General features: G+C 42.6%; 1 protein-coding gene across 1 annotated transcript in view; it reads left to right on the forward strand.

Annotated features, from left to right (window-relative positions):
• The window catches only part of LOC147018120 (lysine-specific demethylase 5A-like), a 140,405-nt gene that overhangs the window by 91,005 nt on the left and 26,998 nt on the right, over positions 1 to 22,402 (forward strand). The window contains exons 20-28 of the mRNA XM_085900072.1: positions 9,932 to 10,070; positions 10,219 to 10,398; positions 10,506 to 10,661; positions 13,422 to 13,856; positions 13,994 to 14,152; positions 14,288 to 14,437; positions 14,633 to 14,819; positions 14,989 to 15,212; positions 18,679 to 19,059. Of these exons, the coding sequence (XP_085756198.1) occupies positions 9,932 to 10,070; positions 10,219 to 10,398; positions 10,506 to 10,661; positions 13,422 to 13,856; positions 13,994 to 14,152; positions 14,288 to 14,437; positions 14,633 to 14,819; positions 14,989 to 15,212; positions 18,679 to 19,059 (2,011 nt within the window). The remainder of the gene's footprint in view (positions 1 to 9,931; positions 10,071 to 10,218; positions 10,399 to 10,505; positions 10,662 to 13,421; positions 13,857 to 13,993; positions 14,153 to 14,287; positions 14,438 to 14,632; positions 14,820 to 14,988; positions 15,213 to 18,678; positions 19,060 to 22,402) is intronic.

A 22,402-nucleotide genomic window follows, 5' to 3' on the forward strand; every position in this document is an offset into this window, starting at 1 on the left:
CGTATTATGAGATGAAGGATTCGTCACTCCTTGGGTGCCATTTCCCTGGTCTCTGAATGTGCTCCGACTAAGGCGAGTGATCTCACCGTGAAGGACGCATTTTATGCCACGCTCGAGTCTGTTTGATCAGTGCCCCAGGTGAGATACTCATCATCTTGGGGGATTTCAATGCATCGACTGAAATTGATAGGGGTGGTTATGAGACGTGTGTTGGTCCCCATAGGTCTGGAACTGAACCAGAATAGCACTATGTTCCTTGACTTTGCAAGAAGTCATAGACTTAGGTTGGCTGGTTCATGGTTTCCATGCCAACATGCTCGTCGTTGGACTTGGTAGTGCAATACTGGTGGTGTGGCAAAGGAGATTGGCCATGTGCTTGTTAATGGTCACTGGAGGATGATCCAGAACTGCAGGGTCGACTGTAGTGCTCAGTTCCTCAATACCGACCACAGGCTTTTGGCAGCAACTCTGAAGTTGCAGCTTAAATCCCAGAGAATGGTACCATCCCAGCCGATGCTGGAGTTGGCAAGCTCAAGGGTTCGCCACCATCTGCTTGAGCACCAATGCCCAGAGCAGTCAGGCTTCACACAGAAAGAGGTCAATGATTGACTGTGTCCTTGCCCTTCGGGTCTCCACCGAACGCAGACCTGAGTTTTGGCAGGGGCTGCTTGCAGCCTCTGTGGATCTCTGCAAAGCGTTCGATTCAGTGAATTGGGATGCCCTCTGGAGGATTCTTGGTCTTTATGGGGAGCCACCAAAACTGATCAATCTAATGTCTGAACTATACTCTGGAAGTGAGAGTGCTGTTATATGTGGTGGTACCATCTCTGACTTGTTTCCAGTTGTAACTGAAGTTTGTCAGTGGTGTGTACTGGCCCCCACACTTTTCAGCACTTGTATGAACTGGATTCTTGGGAGGATGTCAAGATCATCGTTTGGGAATGTCAAGATCTCTGACCTTGGTTTCGCAGATGATGCAGTCATCTTTGCGGAGACTCTGGATATTCTTTTGGGGGCCCTCGAGGTGCTGAATGAGGAGTCGGAGCTGCTGGGATTATCGGTTTCTTGGGTCAAAAACTAAGATCCAGGCTTTCAAGGACATCTTGGATGCTGCTGTCTTGTCTATACCTAATCTGTTTGTGATGAGGATGTTGAGGTCACAGAGAGATTCACTTACCTTGGCAGTGATATTCATGTGTCTCAGAGGTGAATAGACATCTGGAACAGACCTGGAGAGTCATAGGTTCACTGGATCATGGGGTGTGGTGCTGTCGGTACCTGTGCAGGAGAACAAACATCTGAGTCTTCAGGTCCTTGGTGCTTCCAGTCTTGCTCTACGGATGTGAGACTTGGACTCTGACCAGGGATCTGAGATGTAGACTTAATTCCTTTGCTACCAAGTCTCTTCGGAGAATCCTTGGCTCTCGCTGGTCAGACTTTGCCGTCCAACGAGGGGTTGCTGAGAGAGACTCAAATGAGATTTGTTGCCTGCATAGTCTGTGAGCTTCATTTGTCGCTGTATGGACATGTGGCTTGTTTTCCTAACGCTGATCCTGCTCACCAGATTCTCTCAGCGAGGGAGCCTCATGAGTGGAGCAGGCCAATGGGCCGACCACATGCCTCATGGTTGCAGCAGGTTGATCGACATCTCAAGGAGGTGTGGATGCACCAGGCATCTGCCTGGGGGATGGCCAGACGGAGGCCCCTGGAGTAGCGGTGGAAAGTGGACGCAGCGACACGTTGTTCCGGCGCATGCTCCCATACCTGACCTTCTTTGAGAAAGAAGTCTGACAAACAGTGACAGTCAACACAGATACAGCAAGTAGATACGTGGACATGCTGCAGAGAAGATTCCTTTCGGCACTGATAAGGAAGCAAGACATTACTATTAATTCAGTCATCTTCCAACAAGACTTTCACCAACACATACATCGAATGGTGCTTTTGAGTATTGAGACTACATTTCCTGGGCGATCGACATTTCTCGACAGACAGACAACCTATTTCCTTTCTACTCTGTGGATCTGTCTCCTCCCAATTACTACCTTTTGGGGTCCCTCAAAGTTAGTCTATGAAAACAACCCACACACACTGTGGGAGTTGAAAAATAGCATGAGATGAGAAATCAGACATGTGTCAACTCTAGTTCGTAGCCAAGTCATCGACAACTTCAGTGTCCGTGTGGCAGCTATCAACCAGAAGTGCACTGCCTGGATCGAGCACTTCATGAAATACAATTGATATTGCTCATTATTGCTTGTTGAAGCATCTTTTCACTAGAAAAACTAAAATTTGACTAATCCTGTGTATTATATTAGACAAAACAAACAAAATTGACCAATGATTTCAAAATACTGCAGTTAAATATAAAGTTGCACATCATTTTGTACCACACTGTAAATGACACTGCGATGAACATTGTATTTGGAAGCAGACAGTCCGAGTCATCTCATCCTGAACCATCCCAATGGTGTGAACCAATTTATTTAGTTCTCATATTTATGACACGTCATAATTCCCAATCTTACAGTGCCTACAGAAAGTCGACACCCCCTTTCAAATTTTTCACCTTTTGTTGCCATATAACCTGGAATTAAATTGAATTAAATCAGACTTTTTTCCACCTTTATATACACATAACCCACAACTTCAAAGTGAAAAACAAATTCAACTAATTTCAGAAAATTAATTAAAAATACAAAACTAGAATATCTTGTTTGGATAAGTGTCCACCCCCCCCCCCTCTTATAATAGCAATTGTAAAGCAGCTCAGGTGTAACCAATCACTTTCAAAATCGCACACCAAGTTTAATTGGCCTCCAGCTGTGTGAAATTGTACTGATTTTTATCATTTCAGAATAAAATCAGCTGTTCCTGTTGGTTTTCTCTCCTGGGTAGTGTATTTCACAGCAAAGACTCAACCATGAGAACCAAGGAGCTTTCAAAACACCTCCAGGATAAAGTTATGGAAAGGCACAGATCAGGAGATGGGTATAAAAATATTCCAAAGGCCTTGAATATCCCTTGGAGAATAGTCAAGAAAATCATCAAGAAGTCGAAGGCATATCGTACCACATACACCTTGCCTAGATCAGGCGGTCCCTCCAAACTGGATGACCAAGCGAGGATGAGACTGATCAGAGAGGCTACCAAGAGGCCATTAGCCAATATGAATGAGTTACATGCCTTCATCGCAAAAACTAGTCACTATGTGCATGTGACAACAATATCCCAAGCACTCTACAAGTCTGGCCTGTAGGGTCGGGTGGCAAGAAGGAAGCCATAACTCAAAAAGCCCACCTTGAGTGAGTCCCGTTTGAGGTATGTAAAAAAGAAACTCCAGAGATTCTGATGCCATGTGGCAAAACGTTTTGTGGTCTGACGAAACCAAGATGGAACTTTTTGGCCTAAATGCAAAATGTTACGTTTGGCGCAAACCGAACACAACACTTCACTCAAAGAACACCATCCCTACCGTGAAGCATGGTGGTGGCAGCATCATGTTATGGGGATGTTTCTCATCAACAGGGACTGGTGGAGTACTTGTCAGGATAGAAGGGAAAATGGATGGAGCAAAATACAGAAAAATCCCAGAGGAAAACCTGCTGCATTCTGCATGAAAGCTGAAATTGGGACGGAAGTTCACCTTTCAGCATGACAACGACCAAAAGCACACAGCCGAAGCTACATTGAAGTGACTAAGGAACAAAAAGATGAATGTCCTCGAGTGGCCCAGTCAGAGCCCCGACCAAAATCCAATCGAAAATCTGTGGCATGACTTGAAGATTGCTGTCTATGTATGCTCCCCACATAACTTGACTGGGTTTGAACAGTTTTGTGCAGAAGAATGGTCAAATATTGCCCAATCAAGGTGTGCAAAGTTGGTAGAGACCTATACCAACAGACTCACAGCTGTAATTGCTGTCAAAAGTGCTTCCACGAAGTATTAGCTCAGGGGGGTGGACACTTGTGCAACCAAGATATTCCAGTTTTGTATTTTTTATGAATTTTCTGAAATTAGTAGAATTTGTTTTTCATTTGGAAGTTGTGGGTTACGATGTGTAAATAGAGGTGAAAAAAGTCTGATTTAATGCAATTTAATTCCAGGCTATAAGGAAACAAAAGGTGAAAAATTTTAAAGGGGGTGAAGACTCTTTTGGCACTAGATCCACACCAGTAGGCAATTTATAGAGTGCTGTAAGCACCCACTCTCTCTGGGAGTGGGCTGGGGGATTATGTTATTATCCTTATTCAAACGTGTAATTCAATATACCTCTCCAAAATAGCTCTTACTGCGCAATTCAAAACACCTCGCTGCACTGTAAAACTTGGCGACAGGAATACTGTAAAGGATGGAGACTTGTAATACTCTCTCTTACCTGGAGCGGCGCTACACAATACACATTTACCTGGAGAAATTGCATCGTTTCCTCACCCCCCCTCCCCCAAGATAAAAACACCCCCATGCAATAATTGGGGTCATGCTGATCCTATCTAGGATGTAATTGTCACAGAACTGTATGAGGAGGAGCGCAACAATCACACACAAACGGGCACACACACACCTGTCCGTGACTTGTAGTAGCATATTGACATGGGTCGTGCACAGATAAGGTATGCAGATTCTGTGGGAGACAAGATGTGCACATATTTCCAGGATTGCTCAATTCAGGTGATGATAATTGTAACATTACATGTTGTGGGTCTACTTTCCTGATTGAGGTTAATTCCTCAACTGCCATGGTTTGCTTGCGGTTGACAAATTGATGAACTGTGAATTCATAGTTTATTTTATGGTTTAGAAGTTGTCACATAATTATTTTTGAGAAGTATATGATGTGATTTTATGAACCAGAAAATAGCTGCAGCTGCATAATGTGAAGCATTGCAATTAGTGTAAAGTCCACAGATTTCGATTTGGGAATATTTCTCATGGAAAATATGTAGCTTGTAGTGTTAGCAATTAATTAATGGTCGTACGTGGGATCCTTTTTTGTTTTTTTACACTCTAACAAATGGTTTATGAGAAAGTGTATTTGATGATATTTAAGTGTAGGTAATGATGCTGTACAGTACACCTGCTAACCTCGCATAGGTTGTGTGCAAAACTTTCCTAATGTGTGGTCGTACATCAGTCCATGCAAGTTGTACATTGAAAAAATGTAGAAAAAAATTAATCTTCTTTGTATTTTCTTCTCTCTTGTTGGCCAAAATGCAATTTTACCATAAACCCAACTTGCTTCCTGGCATTAGCCTCCTGTCAATCATACTCTGCTCTGAGCCAGTGCATGAGTGTTTAAAAAATAAATTGTGTCAAACCAAAAAGATTGTGATGCCAGTGATCCAGCAAAGCACGATGTGTTTCAACGATACCACGAGCAACTGATTAGCTTTCAAGAAGACTGAAGAAGATGCAAAAAAACAGTTGGATTCCACACCTGCGATCAAGGTTGCGATAAAGGTTTGACAGTGTTTACGTAGCCTCCTGTTTTGTTAACTCATTGTGTGTGTGCAAACTTAACATTGAGAGTAATGAAAACTTTTTAACTTGTAATTTTTTTAATGAAAGAAATCTTAAAGGAAATATTATGCACAAATGCTTAATTGGGGATAAACAGGTCCCTACTGCTACAGCAAATCTTTTGTGCTCCAAAGCAGCAAAACACCAAACGAGGCTGATCTGGTCGGTTTGTTAATTGGTGGTGAAAATTTTTTTTCACCAAATATGTTGTCCTGTCGTGTTTGTCTGTTTGTTTGTCACACGATTTTTGGCCACAGTTTTCAAGCAATCATGCTGAATTTTTTGAGGGGTGTGTTGGTGACCGGTCAAGGACAGCAACACAATTTTGGTGAAGATCCAGATTTGAGATTTTTTTTCAGTGATTCTTCACCATTAAGAGATCAGGCCAAAAACAATATATAGCACAATTTCTCAAATGTTTATGGATATATTCACATGAAACATGATGGACAGGTTTTGAATGCCACAATAAAGAATTGATTCAATTTTGGTGAAAATCCGAATCCAGATCTGGATACGAGAATTATTTAATTTTTAACTAATTCTTCACCATTGAGAGATGGGGTTAAAAACGATATTGCATGATGCCACAAAAAGTTGTGGACGGATTTGGATGAAACTTGGTGGACAGGTTGGGTGTATTCAGCCTGGTGGAGGTATGTGCTCCACCGAGTACCATTCCGTTTAGCCAAGTTGTCACTCTGAGTGATTTTTTATTTTGATGTTTTTTGGGGGGGTGTTCAGGCTCTATTATAGGGCACTTTTAAAGACCTCATTATCACACTCATTGGCAATGTGGTAAAGAGTATCCACTCTGAGTCTGGAAGGTCAGTGGTACAATTCTGACTGAGTTACACCAAAGAACTCGCTTGATGCTCAGCATCTGAAGAACAGAGTATGGATAAACTCCATTGGTTTACATTCTATTGTAGACTGGGGGGAGAGAGTGGATGGGAGGATATCTCTTTCTAAAAATGCACCACTGTCTGCAGAGAGTAAAGCTCCACCACGAGATGGTGTCATCAGACTGAGAATGTTCCTGTAATTTCTCCCTTGGTCAACAGTTGTTTTGGCCAATTGTGTGTGTGTGTGTGTGTGTGTGTGTGTGTGTGTGTGTGTGTGTGTGTGTGTGTGTGTGTGTGTGTGTGTGTGTGTGTGTGTGTGTGTGTGTGTGTGTGTGAGACACTTCTATTCAGCAGCTATTAAAATTGCAGAAAAAAAAACCAAAACAAGATGATCCATCTCTGTGCAAATTACCAAGTAGAGGTTTGACTTAATTTCTCACCCACTTCCTCTGTCTGTTCTTGCAAGGTCTTCTGTGCTTCTCTTAAGGCCCTGTCACACCTTGACGATTTAGCCAGCGTATGCCTGACGTATGAAAAATTTAGCTAAAACGCTGGCACACGTCGAATAGGTTATGGGTAAGTTTGTATACGTTAAGAGCACACTGGCATACGTCGTAGTACGCTGGCATACGTTGTAGTATGCCGAGCTGTTAGACAAATTTTCCATGCTTGAAATTTTTTGAAATATGCCAGCGTGTGACTTGCACGTTCTGCATAACGCTGGCCATAAGTTGTAGGCACGTTACGCGATCGTTGACACACGTCGACACACATTACTTGTAAGTTACTCATAAGTGGAAACACGTCAAGGTAATGGTTAGCGTCAGTTCCAGACTCCCTGGTTTTTTTTTTTTCTCCGGTATGACTGTGATGTTGACACTTCGATTTCTCGTGCGGTTATAATATAATATAATTAATAGGCTGCCGCTCAACGATTTAAATCATAACCGCACTAGAAATCAAAGTGTCAACATCACCGTCATACCGAAGAAAAAAAACAAAAAACAGGGAGTCTAACATTGACGCTAACCATTACCTCGACGTGTTTCGACTTATGAGTAACGTACAAGTAACGTGTGTGAACGATCACGTAACGTGCCTACAACTTATTGCCAGCGTTTGCGGAACATGTGTCATATGCCGAGTACGTCGAGAAATTTTCAACATGCTGAAAATTTCTCGACGTAGTCGGCGTATGACGACATATGCCAGCATACTATGACGTATGCCAGCGTGCTCTTAACGTATACAGAACTTGCCCATGACGTATTCGACGTGTGCCAGCTTGGTTCGGCAAATTTTTCATACGTCGGCATACGCTGGCTAAAACGTCAAGGTGTGACAGTGGCTTCACACTTCGATGTCTAGTGCGGTTATGATTTGAATCGTCGAGCCACAGCCTATTAATAGCCTACGCCACGTGATCGTCGGCGATACGCTGCCGCGCGCTATTACAAGTTAGACTATCGTTGGGCATAGGTTGTGAACGCCGACAACACGCTCAGCATTCGTTGGTATAAGTTATCTATATGTGATTGAAACGTTCTGTGTATGATACTAATATGTTATGCATACGTCCAACACGTTATTAAACGCCAAAAACTGAAAAAAAAACATCAATAGTTCAGCGTACACCAGCGTTTTACATACATTTTGATACCTTGCCATACGCTGGCTAAAACGTCAAGGTGTGACAGCCCCTTTACTGGTAGAGGCTGATTACCGATGCCACCGAAGGTGAATGAGGTTGTTTCATCTCTTTCTGTCTGTTTGTGTGCAGGGTATCTCAAAAAGTTGTGTATGAATCCAGATAAAATTTTGTGGGCAGGTTGGGTGTGCAGCAATGATGAACTGATTAGATTTTGGTGAAGATCTGGATCTGAATCCGGCTACTATAATTTTTTAAGTGATTCTTCACCATTGAGAGATTGGGCCAAAAACGATATATACCAAAATATCGAAAGTTGTCCACAAGACAACAACAAAAATTTGTCAACAGATTCGGATGAAACTTGGTGGACATGGGTGTGTGACAAGGAAGAATTGACTAAATTTTGGTGAAGATCCGAATCCGGATCTGATAATTTTTTAAGTGATTCTTCACCATTGAGAGATAGTGCTCAACCGATATATCGTGCTAGATATCTTAAAAAGTTGTGGATGGATTTGGACGAAACTTGGTGGACATGGGTGTGTGGCAAGGAAGAATTGATTCAATTTTGGTGAAAATCCGTATCCGGATCTGGAGACAAGAGTTATTTAATCTTTAAAGTGATTCTTCACCATTGAGAGATCGGGCCAAAATCGATATAGTACTGCATAGCATGATATTTCAAAAATGTATTTGGCCGAATATGTTCTCGTGGATCAGACATTACGGGCGTAGGTATGCACTCTCCCGAGTGCCCTTCTAGTCTTTATTTGAAATTAACTTCATTCCATTTTGTAATATTTTAGGTATTTTCTGATCTTGTCAATTTACACTTTCATTGTCTACCCACTTTTCACTACCCTGATGCTAGTATCTTCAGTCGTTCATCTCTTCTGTGACCATTTTATAATACCTTGGGACACATTATTTTGGCTAGTATCTTCACAATTAATAAATAATGCTTGTTCCTTGACCTTTACAGTCAAAACTTTATGTTTACAAATGAGGCACTTTCAGCAGCAACACCCATATGATATGAACAGCAACACTCCCACTTCCTGGATGTTTCCTTCTCTCCCCCCCCCCCTCCTTTCCGCACCTCTGTTTTTTGATGCCTTGATTATTGGTGATTGTGTGTGTGTATTTGCACTCACTTGTTTGATTGTCTCATTGAGAGTACATGAGCAATGGGATTTCTTGAATGTGATATTGAAACATAAAGACGTGTACAAGACCTGCTCAGGAAGAAGCCATCCCAACAGCAATATGACAGAAGTCCTCATTCAGCATGATAGCAGAGTTCACCTGAGCCTGAGGATAATAGAGACTGAACTGAACCTACTCCATTACCCACATACCTAGTGTCATACCTGGTGCCTTCATACAAGCACACTCGAAAAAAATACTTTATTGTGGAAATGTGTTGATTCTCTCCCTCTCTTCCTCTCTTCCTCTCTTCCTCTCTTCCTCTCTTCCTCTCTTCCTCTCTTCCTCTCTTCCTCTCTTCCTCTCTTCCTCTCTTCCTCTCTTCCTCTCTTCCTCGTTGCATCATTGGTTGGGACGCGGCTATGCCGCTGATGCAATGTCCCCCTTACCAGTACACTGGTGCTCATTTTGCCGACCTCAGAAGGATGACAGGCTGAGTCAACCTCCTGGTGTATTTTAATTCAGTGGCCAACGGGGATTGAACTCAGGACCCTAGGATCCCAAGCCGCTATCCCAACCACTAAGCCAAAACCAAGCTTATGGTTCATCACTGTGGAATGCTTATATATGTCATGTAGGACTCAATTCAATATTTACTGTTTCACTGTGGTTCAGAACTTTACTCTCGTCAAGGCCTATTGCTTATGGTTAGGTCACCTGTGCATTATGACCTGTTATTGAGAATACCGGCACGCGATTGCATTTCAGGGCACGCCAGCCAATGGCCCTGCTTGAGACTATGGTGCAAGAAGCCGAGGTAATTCCTGCTCACTTGCCCAACATGCTGGCGCTGAAGGAGGCCTTAAGAAAGGCACGAGAATGGACAGCTCTTGTGCAGGCCTTGCAGGTTTGAGCTTTTTACCACTTGTTTACATTGAGTGTGGGGTCAGAAAAACCGAAAGAAATAGTAAGCTTCATTGCAATTATTGTTTTAGAAGGGAATAGAAAGAGTTCCGTAAAGCCCTGTATCTAATTGTCTGTAATGGACGTTTCAGTGTGGACCAAGTCCACCATACCTCTCTGTGCTGGAGCGCTCGATACTCAGGGGACGTCCAATACCAGTGATGTTGGAGGTATTGCCACAGCTGGAGAACCAGGCAGCTGCTGCTCGTGCTTGGAAAGATCGAACTGCACGCACCTTTCTGAAGAAGAACTCTCAATGCACTCTTTTGGAGGCAAGTGCTGCTGAGCATCCAGGACATTTCATCACCATGCAGCAATAACTTTCTTATTGATTCATGATAGAGCTATTTTCATTGTGACGTAACACCATCTCTTGCAGGTACTGAGCCCACGCACAGATGTTGGGTTGCCTACTGTGGGGAAGTCACGACGGCGTAGAGTGCGTGAAGCACCCACAGAGAGAGATGCAAGACGAATAGATGGAGTTGAGAATGAGGGTGATAACCCTGCAGATCTTGCAGACCCAGCGAGCATTGTACGTATGGCATGTCCTACGAGCATTTTGAACCCTGAGTCAAAATATTTCCTTCCCAGATCTGTGCTTATTTTCTCCTCCTTATACCTGTTCATTAACTTGCAGTTGGTAGCTCATAGAGCCTATAATGTATACTTTGTTCAAATTGTTCAAAACCACTGGTTAGGTCTGACATTCAATTGAAGCTGGCAAGAATTTAGAATTTGGCCAGGGTGCCAGTGAAACTCACCAGCTCTTTGTTGAAGGATACCGTTGGATCTTTAACATCCACTAAAAAAAATGCCACCAGAATAGTCCCCAGCTCAACATACGTCCGAGAGACGGCGCACTTTGTGATGCAACGTTCTGCCTGTAAAGAGCCAATCAAACAGTTTAGTCGTATAGAAATGTAACTCAGAACAGACATCTCTCATAGGCAAATGAGCCTTTCTGTTTCTCGTCCTCTGCACCTCTGCACCATTCCGTCAGGCTCAGATCTGTGCTTACTATAATACCATAATGTTTGTTTTGGTAATTTTGCTCTTGTTAAATTGGCTGTATGTTATGGAGGAAGTGTTATCCTTAGGAATGATGCAAGACAGTCAATTGGATAAGGCTGAAAATTACAGATGATTTGGATAGGCTGAGGAAAGAACTTTCAAAAATGCCTATAAGTTGACTAGTGTTAGAAAGTTGTTAAGAAAAACAATAAACTTTCAAATTGTTTTGTGTGCTTAAGGAAGGCACCTCTTATTGTTGACTGTAGTAGACTTGTGTGATTGGTTTGAGAGTTTAATGCTGTGCCTTTTAAGATCTCCTCTTTGGCTATCCCTTCATTTGAAGATGACATGATGTTGTAAGTGTTATTATTTTAACCCTTGCGCATATACCATTGTTGTAATATTCCTATTTACGTATCTCCCTTTTATGGTGTTTCGCAAATGCCTCGCCACTTTATTAATACAGTGGAACCCCTCATTTGGACCAAACCAAGGGACTTGGCCAAAAGTGGTTGAGGGGTGGTCCCCTTAGCTGGTTTGAGCTGGTTTCCGCTTGAGGGGTGGTCCCCTTAGCTGGTTTCACCATTTGGGTAGGTCTTCAGGTAAAGATGTACAACTTCCTTAATACATTTAATTCCTAAATTGAATAACTTAAGTGGAACAACTGTTTGTACAGGATTTCACATCATATTTCACATTCACGTACTGTACTTTATTCACAGAAACAGACAGACAGACAGAAACAGTAATTTTGATTATTCGCAGAAAGTCTTTTGGATTATTCACGGAAACAGTAATTTTTATTATTATTGAGCAACGTTGAAAAAAAGAGTCCAGGGTGCGCTGCCTCACGGATGACGTGGCAGATTCAGCGATACCATTCTGTAGTTTGTCGACGGTGTCCAATAAATGTCCGAGATTCTTCGACAGAAGATACTGCCTTGTTTTCGCCATACAGTCCATTACTTCTTGCGTGGTAATCGTTGGTTCCTGCATGTCGTTGTCGTCGTCAATGTCATTGTTATCAGCGTCAACATTGTCAGTAATAAACTCAGCCACCACGTCGTCATGGACTTGATTAATTTCATTGTTCTCGCATTTCGTGGGAACGTCTGCGTCGCAGTTAAGGCAGTCATCAACCATGTCCGTTATCAAACCGTAATTCTCTTGCATTCTTTTGAGCAGATCGGCGAGTGGGATATCGTCTTCCTCGTCGCCCTCAACCGCGTCATCGCCGAAACCACACCGAACGAAACAAGACTTCACAGTGGATTTTCTGACTTGTGCTGTGGCCTGTGCGATCCACGTGCAGGCAACGTAGACAGTGACACACTTTTTAAAATCGTTCACGGCGTCGGTGTCGCCTGGCTGACAGCGGTCCATTTTAGCGAGGACAGTCCGTACGAGTTGTTTTCTATACGTTGCCTTAATCGCGCGAATGATCCCTTGGTCGGGAGGTTGGAGACGCCAAAATCCCACGATTTCATTGGGTAAAGAGTAATTGTTACCAATTTCATTTCACGATCTTGGGATCATCTGGAGAATGTCTTTTTGGAACGGTTTGTTTGCAATTAGTCGCGCTTGCCCAGCCAAAGAGCTTTGTATATGCTCGGATTACTCAAGGGAACAATGTTCGTACCTAATTGACACTGGTCCGCTTGAGAGTTCAAATCTGCTTCAAGGGACTGGTAATATGGTGGTCCGTGGCCCGAGCCAGGGGTGGTCCCCTTCTCCGATCAGTCAATGTACTAAATAGATAGGAATTTCTGAAGGGACTGGAGAAAAAGTGGCCCGGATGAGAGGTGGTCCGCTTTCCCGGTTGGTCCACATGAGGGTTTCCACTGCACCATGATCTGATTTGTGTCGCCTCAACCAACCCTTTTCTTGCTGACAGCATCTGTCCTTTCTCATATACGTCGTCTCAGCCTTCGTCTCTGCCTACTCTACACAAACTACTTTGCGTCTTGCAAAAAGAAACATACTGCACTGTCGAGTGTCGAAGAGGCAGCTTAAAAGTGTTGCCTTAGAAGTGAAATTTGGTGTTATTCGTCATATGGATTCTGGTGAACGTGCAGTTAATGTTAGGTTATTAAGTTTGCCTCTGATTATGGTGTGTCCCTTTATTTATTTTTTTCAAACTGGTAGTGTCCCTTTATAGACGTGATGGCTTTCAGATTGTAACGTCGCTTGAATATTTATTAGCTTTTTGTCTGCATATTTTTTGTTGTTATATTGTATGCAAATTGTTGCTTTCATAAACTCGTAAATTATTGTGAACCAGGTTGCTTCGTTCAAAGAATCGGAGCATATAGAACTTGAGGCAATGCGCCGCTTGCGTGCTTTGAACCGGGCCAAGCCTCATCCCGGTGCATTTGGCACCAGCCTTCCACCATCAGACATTCGTTACTGTGTGTGCCGGCGAGCACCCAGTGGAGCTATGCTCCAGTGCCACCTCTGCTACGATTGGTTTCATTCTGCCTGTGTGGCTCAACCACGGACTGCTGCCCAAAGGAAAGCTGGTGGGAGTACAGCTGGTGGATCAGGACCTGCTTTTGGAAACAAAGAGCCACGGTTTTTGTGCCCGTTGTGCCAGCGGTCACGTCGTCCACGCTTGGAGACTATCCTTTCACTGCTGGTGGCTTTGCAGAAGTTGTCTGTGCGCCTTCCCGAGGGAGAGGCACTTCAATGCCTTACGGAAAGAGCAATGGCCTGGCAGGTTGGTTTTGATATTTCTTATTTTGTTTGTCAATTTCATCACTTTCCTCATGATATTTCTTTGTGATGAGAAAGATAGCTTTTTTGTTTCAAATACGGAATGGTCAAAGATTCACTTGAGGTTCATTATATTTGCAGGACCGGGCAAGACAAGCACTGGCAACTCAGGAACTAGCTTCGGCACTGGCCAAACTTTCTGTGCTGAGCCAGCGACTGGTCGAGCACGCTGCGCGCGAGAAAACCAAGAAGATCATCCATGCTGAGCTTCGAAAAGCTGCAGCAAACCCGGATCTGAGGGTAAATGGTTTGACAATTGACAATTTATTGAACCATTTGATATCAATTAGAAGAAGTTGTCTGAACTTTGGTTGATTGTTGGTGCATAATAAATTAACCAGAAGCTCACATCCTGGCCTTTCTCTTTTAAAACAGCACATTCAAGGTGTGCGACCAGAGGCGTTTGGGCGCCTTGGAGTTCCACTACAACCCACCCGGGTTGGTGGGTGTGATGAAGGTGCTTCTGATTCTGAAGAAGAAGCAACGAGACTACCTTTGCAATACCTGGCAAGCAGAAAGCAACGGGTATATAGCTTTCTTATGGCTTCTTTCTTTGTGCTTTGCTTCTTCTTCCATGATGCTGCACTGGTTATCCTTTCTTCTTCACCTTTTAATCATGCTTTTCGTTTTATTTTGTCTTTCTTGTATATTTTATATTCTATTCCTCTCATGACAGTTGAGATTCATATAAGCATGTGATGTGAATTGCTATGCTGGCAGGCATATGGAGGGCTGCTGTTGACAGAACGCAGCCTTCTTTGTGAGGAGGAGGAGGAGGTTGATGAAGACGACGAGGTAACAATGGAAATCGATGAAGTGTGTGCACCCACCCGACCTCCCATGCAGCTACTACCCTCATTTTGTTCAGAGCATGCCTATTCTTCAGCCTCAAAGGTCATCCATCAAGGTTGGTTTGTTCTCCAGTCTGTAACATCCATGGAAGATAAAATAAATATACCTTTTGTTTTCTTTTGCCTTTAAACCGTGAATGCCTTTGTGGTAATGATTTTGAAAAGAGTAGCATTCAAAACTGCATTCTCGAAACCTTTCTCAGGAACCACCTCTCTCCTCCTTAGGTATGGGTATGGTACGCAAACAACCTCGCAAATCCCCCCTTTCTTCGCGGCATTTGGATCGTGCTCCACTGAGACTTTCAGAGGCTGCGAGGTGCCGTCTAATGGAGTTGCTACTCGAAGTCGACCTGCTGGAGGTAACTCTGGATGAAGAGCAGCACCTATGGAGAATCCTGCAGGCTTCGAGGTGTCCACCTGGGGAGCCAAGACCCCCGCAGCTCTTGGAGGTGTGGATTCAATGGTTGCAAATTTATGATTTGTGTTTTTTTCACCCATTCAACTTTAAAGTTTCTTCATTATGGCTGTTTTTATGATGAGCGATGAGCTGTTTTTTTATTTGCTGATTCTTTTTCTGACAAACTAGGATAAATATTTCCCTCACTTTTCAAGAAAGTTCTCATACAAGGCTCTGTTGCATCCAATAATAAATATGTTAATCTGTCTGAGCAAACCCACAATTATGATCTTTAAAAAAAAAAAACCCCAAACATTAAACATGTGTTAGACTTTGTTAGACCGTGTAAGAGCAGTGCTATTTGAAGACCATTGTTAAGTGCAAAATTATAAATACATATTGGTCATTAGATTGTTTTGTTTGAAGAGTATGATGGAGTTTGTTTGTCTGTGGGCAGGATATCTCAAAAAGTTATGGACAAATTCAGACGAAATTTAGTGGACAGGTTGGGTGTGTGACGAAGAAGAATTGATTTCATTTTGATGGAGATCCAAATCCACATCCGATAATTTTTCAAGTGATTCTTCACCATTCAGTGATATGGCTAAAAACGATATATTGCACGACATCTCAAAACGTTATGGACGAGTTATGACAAAACGTGGTGGATGAGTTGGGTTGGTGAAAAGGACAAGCTGATTTGACTTTGGTTGAGGTGCGGATCCAGATCCGGCCTCTCCGTGGGATACCAACCGTAAACCATTCAGCCTGACGCTCCGTATGCGCTCCACCAGGTCCAGTTTTAGTTACCTCCACCACAGAAGGTGGACGGAGGTTATGTTTTCACCCCTGTCTGTTTTTATTACCCTCGCCGAAGGAGAGGGTATTTCATTTGGGTTGATTTGTTTGTTTGTCTGTTTGTTTGTTTGGCTACACAGAACTTTCATGTTTTTCTCCGCAACCACTTGTTTGAAGCACCGATTGAGACAAAATTTTCACCATTGGTGTGACTGCTCATGTAGAATGTTTTAATGATAATTATGACGTCATAGGTCACGCGGTATGGCAGCCATGTTGGAAAAATAGAAAACTCTGGACCTCTTTATCTCTGAAACCGCTCCAAGGAAAAAATTTCAAACTTGGCACATGGCAAGTCGTCCTCATGGGGAATGAGTGAGATTTTTTTCATGACGTCATAGGTGCCTTCGTTGTGACGTCATAATTGCATATGTAGAACGCTACATGCGACCAGTATGAAATTTTTTGAGTGTCATCTATGGATGAAATGGTCCACAAAAAAGGAAAAATTGATGAGGTCATCGGTCACGTGATTTGGCAGCCATCTTGTTTTTTAAGCCTTCAAACATTTTCTCTGAAATGGCTGAACAGGTCATAATCAAAAGGCCCCCCAAATTGGAAACCACCTCAGTGCCAAGCTAATAGGGTGCAAAATAAAAATAATAAAATTTCTTCTTTTTTCCGATTCTGCTCATCTTAGTCAGTGGCATAGATAAAGTCCCACATGGCAAAGAGATGAGTCCCCTCTCCTGTCTCCTGTCTCTGTCTCCGTCTCTCTCTCTCTCTCTGTTCTTAAACAAAACTGTTCAAGATCAGTCAAGTTGCATGGGAGCATTGATGGACAGCAATCTTCAAGTCATGCCACAAATTTTTGATTGGATTTAGGCCAGGGCTCTGACTGGACCACTCAAGGACATTTATCTTTTTGTTCCTTAGCCACTCTAGTGTTGCTTTGGCTGTGTGCTTCGGGTCAGAGTCATGTTGCAAGGTGAACTTCCGTCCCAATTTCGGCTTTCGTGCAGAGGGCAGCAGGTTTTCTTCAACGATTTTTCTGTGTTTTGCTTCATACATTTTCCCTTCTGTTCTACAAGTGCCCCAGTCCCTGCTGATGAGAAACATCCCCATAACATAATGCTGCCACCACCATGCTTCACAGTAGCGATGTTGTTATTTGTGTGATGTGCTGCGTTGGGTTTGTGCTAAATGTAACCTTTGTAATTTGTACAAAAGTCCCATCTTGGTTTCATCAGACCACAAAACTTTTTGCCACATGGCTTCATAATTTCCGGAGTTTTTGCATACCTCAAGGTGGGCTTTTTGAGTTATGGCTTCCTTCTTAACACCCTACTGTACAGGCTGGACTTGTGGAGTTCTTAGGATGTTGTTGTTACGTGCACACAGTGACCAGTCTTTGCCATAAAGGCATGTCGCTCTTTCAAAGTTATCATTGGCCTCTTGGTGGCCTATCTGATCAGTCTCCTGCTTGCTTGGTCATCCAGTTTGTAAGAACGGCCTGATCTCGGCAGGGTTGTGGTGGTACCATGCACCTTACACTTCTTAATGATTGGCTTGGATATTCAAGGCCTTTGAAATATTTTTATTCTCATCCCCTGATCTGTGCCTTTCCACAACTTTATCCCAGAGGTCTTTTGAAAGCTCCTTGGTGCTCATAGTTGAGTTTTTGCTGTGACATGTACCACCCAGGAGAGGAAACCAAGAGGAACAGCTGATTCTATTCTGAAATAATCAATCACATCTATTTAGCACCGCGAGAGGCCATTTAACTTGGTGTGTGATTTTGAAGATGATTGGTTATACCTGAGCTTATTTACAATTGTTATAAGGGGGGGGGGGTAGACACTTATCCAACCAAGATATTCTAGTTTTGTATTTCTAATTAATTTTCTTAAATTTGTGGAATTTGTTCTTTATTTAGAAGTTGTGGGTTACGGTGTGTAAATAAAGGTGGAAAAAGTCTGATTTGATGCAATTTATTTCCAGGGTATAAGGCAAAAGGTGAAAAATTTGAAAGGGGGTGTAGACTTTCTATTGACACTGTATGTATTGTGCGTTCTTACCACGCTGAAGCAATGTGCACACGTACGCGAATGGCCAAATTAAAGGGAATCGCACTGGAGCGGGTGGCGTGGCTTCCCCCAGTTAAAATCCAAATTCCGCCGGTCTCGTAAAACGAATGTTCAGGTGACATGTCACCTAAAGAAATAACAGGTTTATTGAAAATAGACCACAAGACAACATGAACGGAGGATCCTGGGATGACAAATAGTCGGACACGGATGAATACACAAATACACTTATTGATACGGTAAAATGAAAAGCACTCAATACAAAACAAGAGCAAGAATTGCTCGGGAGATAAAAATTTGTTTGCATTCAATGCACATTTGAGCCGGATATGGAACAAAAATACTTAGGTGGGCCCAATGACAAAATCAACCAAGGCCATTGATCCATAGTCTAAGGCCAGATGTCACGTCTACATGTTTTTGCAATATTCACTATTATGCTCTTGTGTTAATCCCCCAAATGTTTGTAATCACAGTGATATTAAGTGGTGTTTAATGTAATTTCTGCTGAATAATCTGGTGCCATTTTGATATCCAAAATAATCTACGAGATAACACTAAACGGCCCAATAAATCATGACTTCCTGGTACATACGAGGCATCAGTGTACGGGTATGTGATTATTTTGTGCAGGTTGCAGGCCGGGAGAGTTTGCAAGTCGCTGCGAAAGGCCGCTGCACCCAGCCCGAACGAAAGCGCAGGCGAAAATTGGAGAAAGGTGAACTGGCGTTCTCAGCAGAAGCTGGGCGACGTCGAGAGTCGGCAAAGGCGAATCGAACGGCCAAGCGTAGGACTCAGGCAGGAACGGGTGAGCGGCGTGGTAACGGGGCAGCTCGTGGTGCCAAACGTGACAGGAAGAGAGCAAGGCAACGCTCAGGAAACCGGAAGGGCGGGGCCACACAAAGTGGAAACAATGTTGCCACGTTGGTGGCGGGAGGACCTGTGGTGGACGAATCGGAAGATGAGTACGCAGTTTGTGCAGCAAGCGGTTGCCAGCGACCATATGGAGATGAGGTAAGGAGGTTTTTGTGGTTGTAAAGGAAACGGTGCTTTATTTATTCCCTTCTCTTATACTTGATGTCATGAACTCTAATTTTTCTCCACCGAATTTGCTTATGTGTTAAATGAATCTCCCGAAAAATCTCAGACTTCAGCGATTGCACTGAATAAGTTGAACCTTTCACCATTTGAGGTCCTGCTTTTTCATTCTGCAACATGATGTTCTTTATAATTTTTTATATGATCTAAGGCTTCCACATATCATATGGAGGAGAATAACATAAGGAGACACCTGCTTACCTTTTCATGAATTGCAAGAACAGTAGTAAACACTACATCTTGATTTGATTTGGTCTTTTTGTTGTTTTTTAGTCAAGAAAATGTACATGCTTTTAGCCATTGCTCTGTTCAAGTTTAATATGTATGTAAAGATTGTGGGCTCCTCTGATTTATGAAGATACTTTCTGAAACCCATGAAATTTAAAACTCGGCTTTTAAGTTTTACTATACAACAAAATTAAAGTTGTATCTGTTTTCTTGCTACAGACACGTTACTTACGCACTATCGATCACAGAAAGAATCCATCAAGTTAGCAACTCCCCCTCCCCTCTCCTCTTCCACTCTTTCTCCTCCCCCATTCTCCCCTCCCCCCTTCCCTCTGTTCGCTCTTACTTTTTAAGTTGAGCTTACACTACCGGTCAAAATTTTTAGAACACCCCCATTTTTCCAGTTTTTACTGAAATTTAAGCAATTCAAGTGCAGTGAATAACCTGAAATGGTACAAAGCTAAGTGGTAAACTGGCAGAGATTTAAAAAAAAAGTTTAGGTTACCAAAAAATGAAAAAAATGTAAATTTCAGAGTTGTTAAAAAAGGCCCTTTTCAGAGAACAAGTAATGGGTTAGCAACTGCAGCTGTTCTGCAGCAATGGAAGTAAATTAAGCCTTGAAAGTTGATGCAAACAATTCTTACAGGTATCCCAACTTTTGTTTATTAGTTACAATCCCTCTGTTGTATAAAAGCAGTGTTGGAACAGACTGTGTTGCTTCACCCTCTGAAGCATTATTTGGACAATATTGCACTGCAGGAAGTAGTATATTGCTGTCATAATGGTGAGAAAAAGACAATTGACAAAGGAAGACAGACAGACCATGATAACCCTTAAAAGTGTAGGTCTTTCCTTTCAAGAAATTACAAAGTAAGCCAAGGTGTCAGTGAGTACAGTTTTCTACACCATCAAAAGGCACTTGGAAACTGGAGGAAACTCTGACAGGAAGAGGTCTGGCAGACCCAGAGCCACAACACAATCAGAAGACAAGTTTCTGAGAGTCAACCGCTTGCGTGATTGGCGGCTCACAGGACAGCAGCTTTAAACACAGCTTCACACTGGTCCGAAGTAAGGAAGTCTCAGTTTCAACTTTGAAGAGAAGAGATCGAGCTGCAGGTTTGACAGGTAGAGTGGCAGTAAGAAAGCCATTGCTAAGATGGCAAAATAAGAAAAAGAGGCTTGCCTGAGCCATGAAGAACCACCAGTGGACTACTGAAACTGGAAGAAGGTCTTCTGGACCGATGATTCAAAATTTGAAATCTTCGGTACATCACACAGGGGTTTTATACTCCGTCGAGTAGGCGAAAGGATGGTTCCTCAGTGTGTGACACCAACTGTCAAACATGGAGGATGAAGCGTGATGATCTGGGGCTCTTTTGCTGGATCCAGAGTGGGCAACTTGCAAAGAGTGACTGGCACCCTGAACCAAAAGTGCTACCACAGCATTTTGCAGCACCATGCAATACTAACTCTGGTCTACGCCTAGTTGGTCATGGGTTCATCCCACAGCAAGATAATGACCGAAAACATACCTTCACGCTATGTCAGAACTACCTTCGAAGAAAAGAAGACGGTAGGCTTCAAATCATGGAATGGCCAGCAGTCTCCAGACTAAAACCCCATCAAGCTGGTTTGGGATGAACTGGACAGAAGGGTGAAAGCAAAGCAACCTACCTGCAAGTGCAACACATTTGTGGGAACTTCTGCAACAGTGTTGGGAAGAACTTTCCGAACAATAGTTGATTTCCATTGTAGATTTCCATAAAGATTTCCATAAAGAATAACCACGAGTATGTTCGGTTGTTATATCTGCAAAAGGTATACCTTTTGAGTCATCAAGGTTATACCTTGATGAGTCAAAAATTTAGATTAAATTTTGGTCAACAAAACGATTCCATGATTTGTCTTTTATCTGCAATTGTTTATTTGTTCTGTGCTTTAATTTCAGAGTACATTGAAACATTAAACTGCTTAAATTCAGTAAAAACTGAAAAAATGGGGGTGTTGTAGAACTTTTGACCGGTAGTGTACATATTTTTCCTCACACCATGACCGTAGGCCTGGTGTGTGAGTATTGTAATCATCCAATCTGTGGGTGTATGTTTCTCAGCAAAATAACTGGATAATGAGGGCAGTTAGAATCGCCAGATATTATGAATGACTCGGACTAATTCAACTTTGAGCTCACAGGGCAAAATATATAATGAAAATTAGTACAGGTCTTTGTTTATCCACCCCTTGGCCATGCAACAGTATAGGTTTGCACCCTCTAATATGGTATTGTACTCAGAGAAAACAATGGCATCATTCAGCACTGTGTATGTGTTAGTTTGCTTCAAAGACTAAACTTGGGTACCAACTCTCTGGATGTCTGCCTCAAGACAACTACAAGGGTGTGCTGAAAAGTAATGCCTCATATTCCTTTTCTCCAAAACAGGTAAAGATATTAGAATGAAACAAATTGCAGTCTGCATTTCTGTTCTTCTCCCCAATGGGTGCAAAGTTTTCTAATTTTGACACTGGATATCTCGGTGCTACATTAGTCAAGATGGCATAGGGAAGCATGACATTTTCAGTGTGGTTAAAGCAGTGTGTAGTTATTTCGAACAACAGAGAACGTGTCTCCTATCTACATCCATTGATCAATGAAAGTCGCACAGCCTCAAACGAGTGTACGAACAACTAAAATAAAAAGCGTACCTTGGCCTTAGGCCAAAGGTTATCTTGCCAAAAGACCTTGATTTGAGAGTTTCATTTTTTTATGAAAAATCAGTTTTTTTGTCATGACGTCATCAAATGACATCACAACGACTAAATTTTTATATATCTGAGAAACACTCTTCGAGGCCTTCAATTTGAGGTACGACTCGATATTGTTAGTCAAAGATTTAAAAATGACCTTCATGAAGGTCAACTTCGACCTAAGGCGCGAACCATGAAGGTCAAGGACGATCGTCACCAAAAACTAATCAGCTGAGCGCCTATCGATATGCTGCTATATATCCACCAAGTTTGGAGATGATTCGATAAA

Source organism: Eptatretus burgeri, chromosome 10 (assembly GCF_056783735.1).
Source record: "Eptatretus burgeri isolate ZD-2024b chromosome 10, Ebu_testis_v1, whole genome shotgun sequence".
Lineage (NCBI taxonomy): Eukaryota > Metazoa > Chordata > Myxini > Myxiniformes > Myxinidae > Eptatretus > Eptatretus burgeri.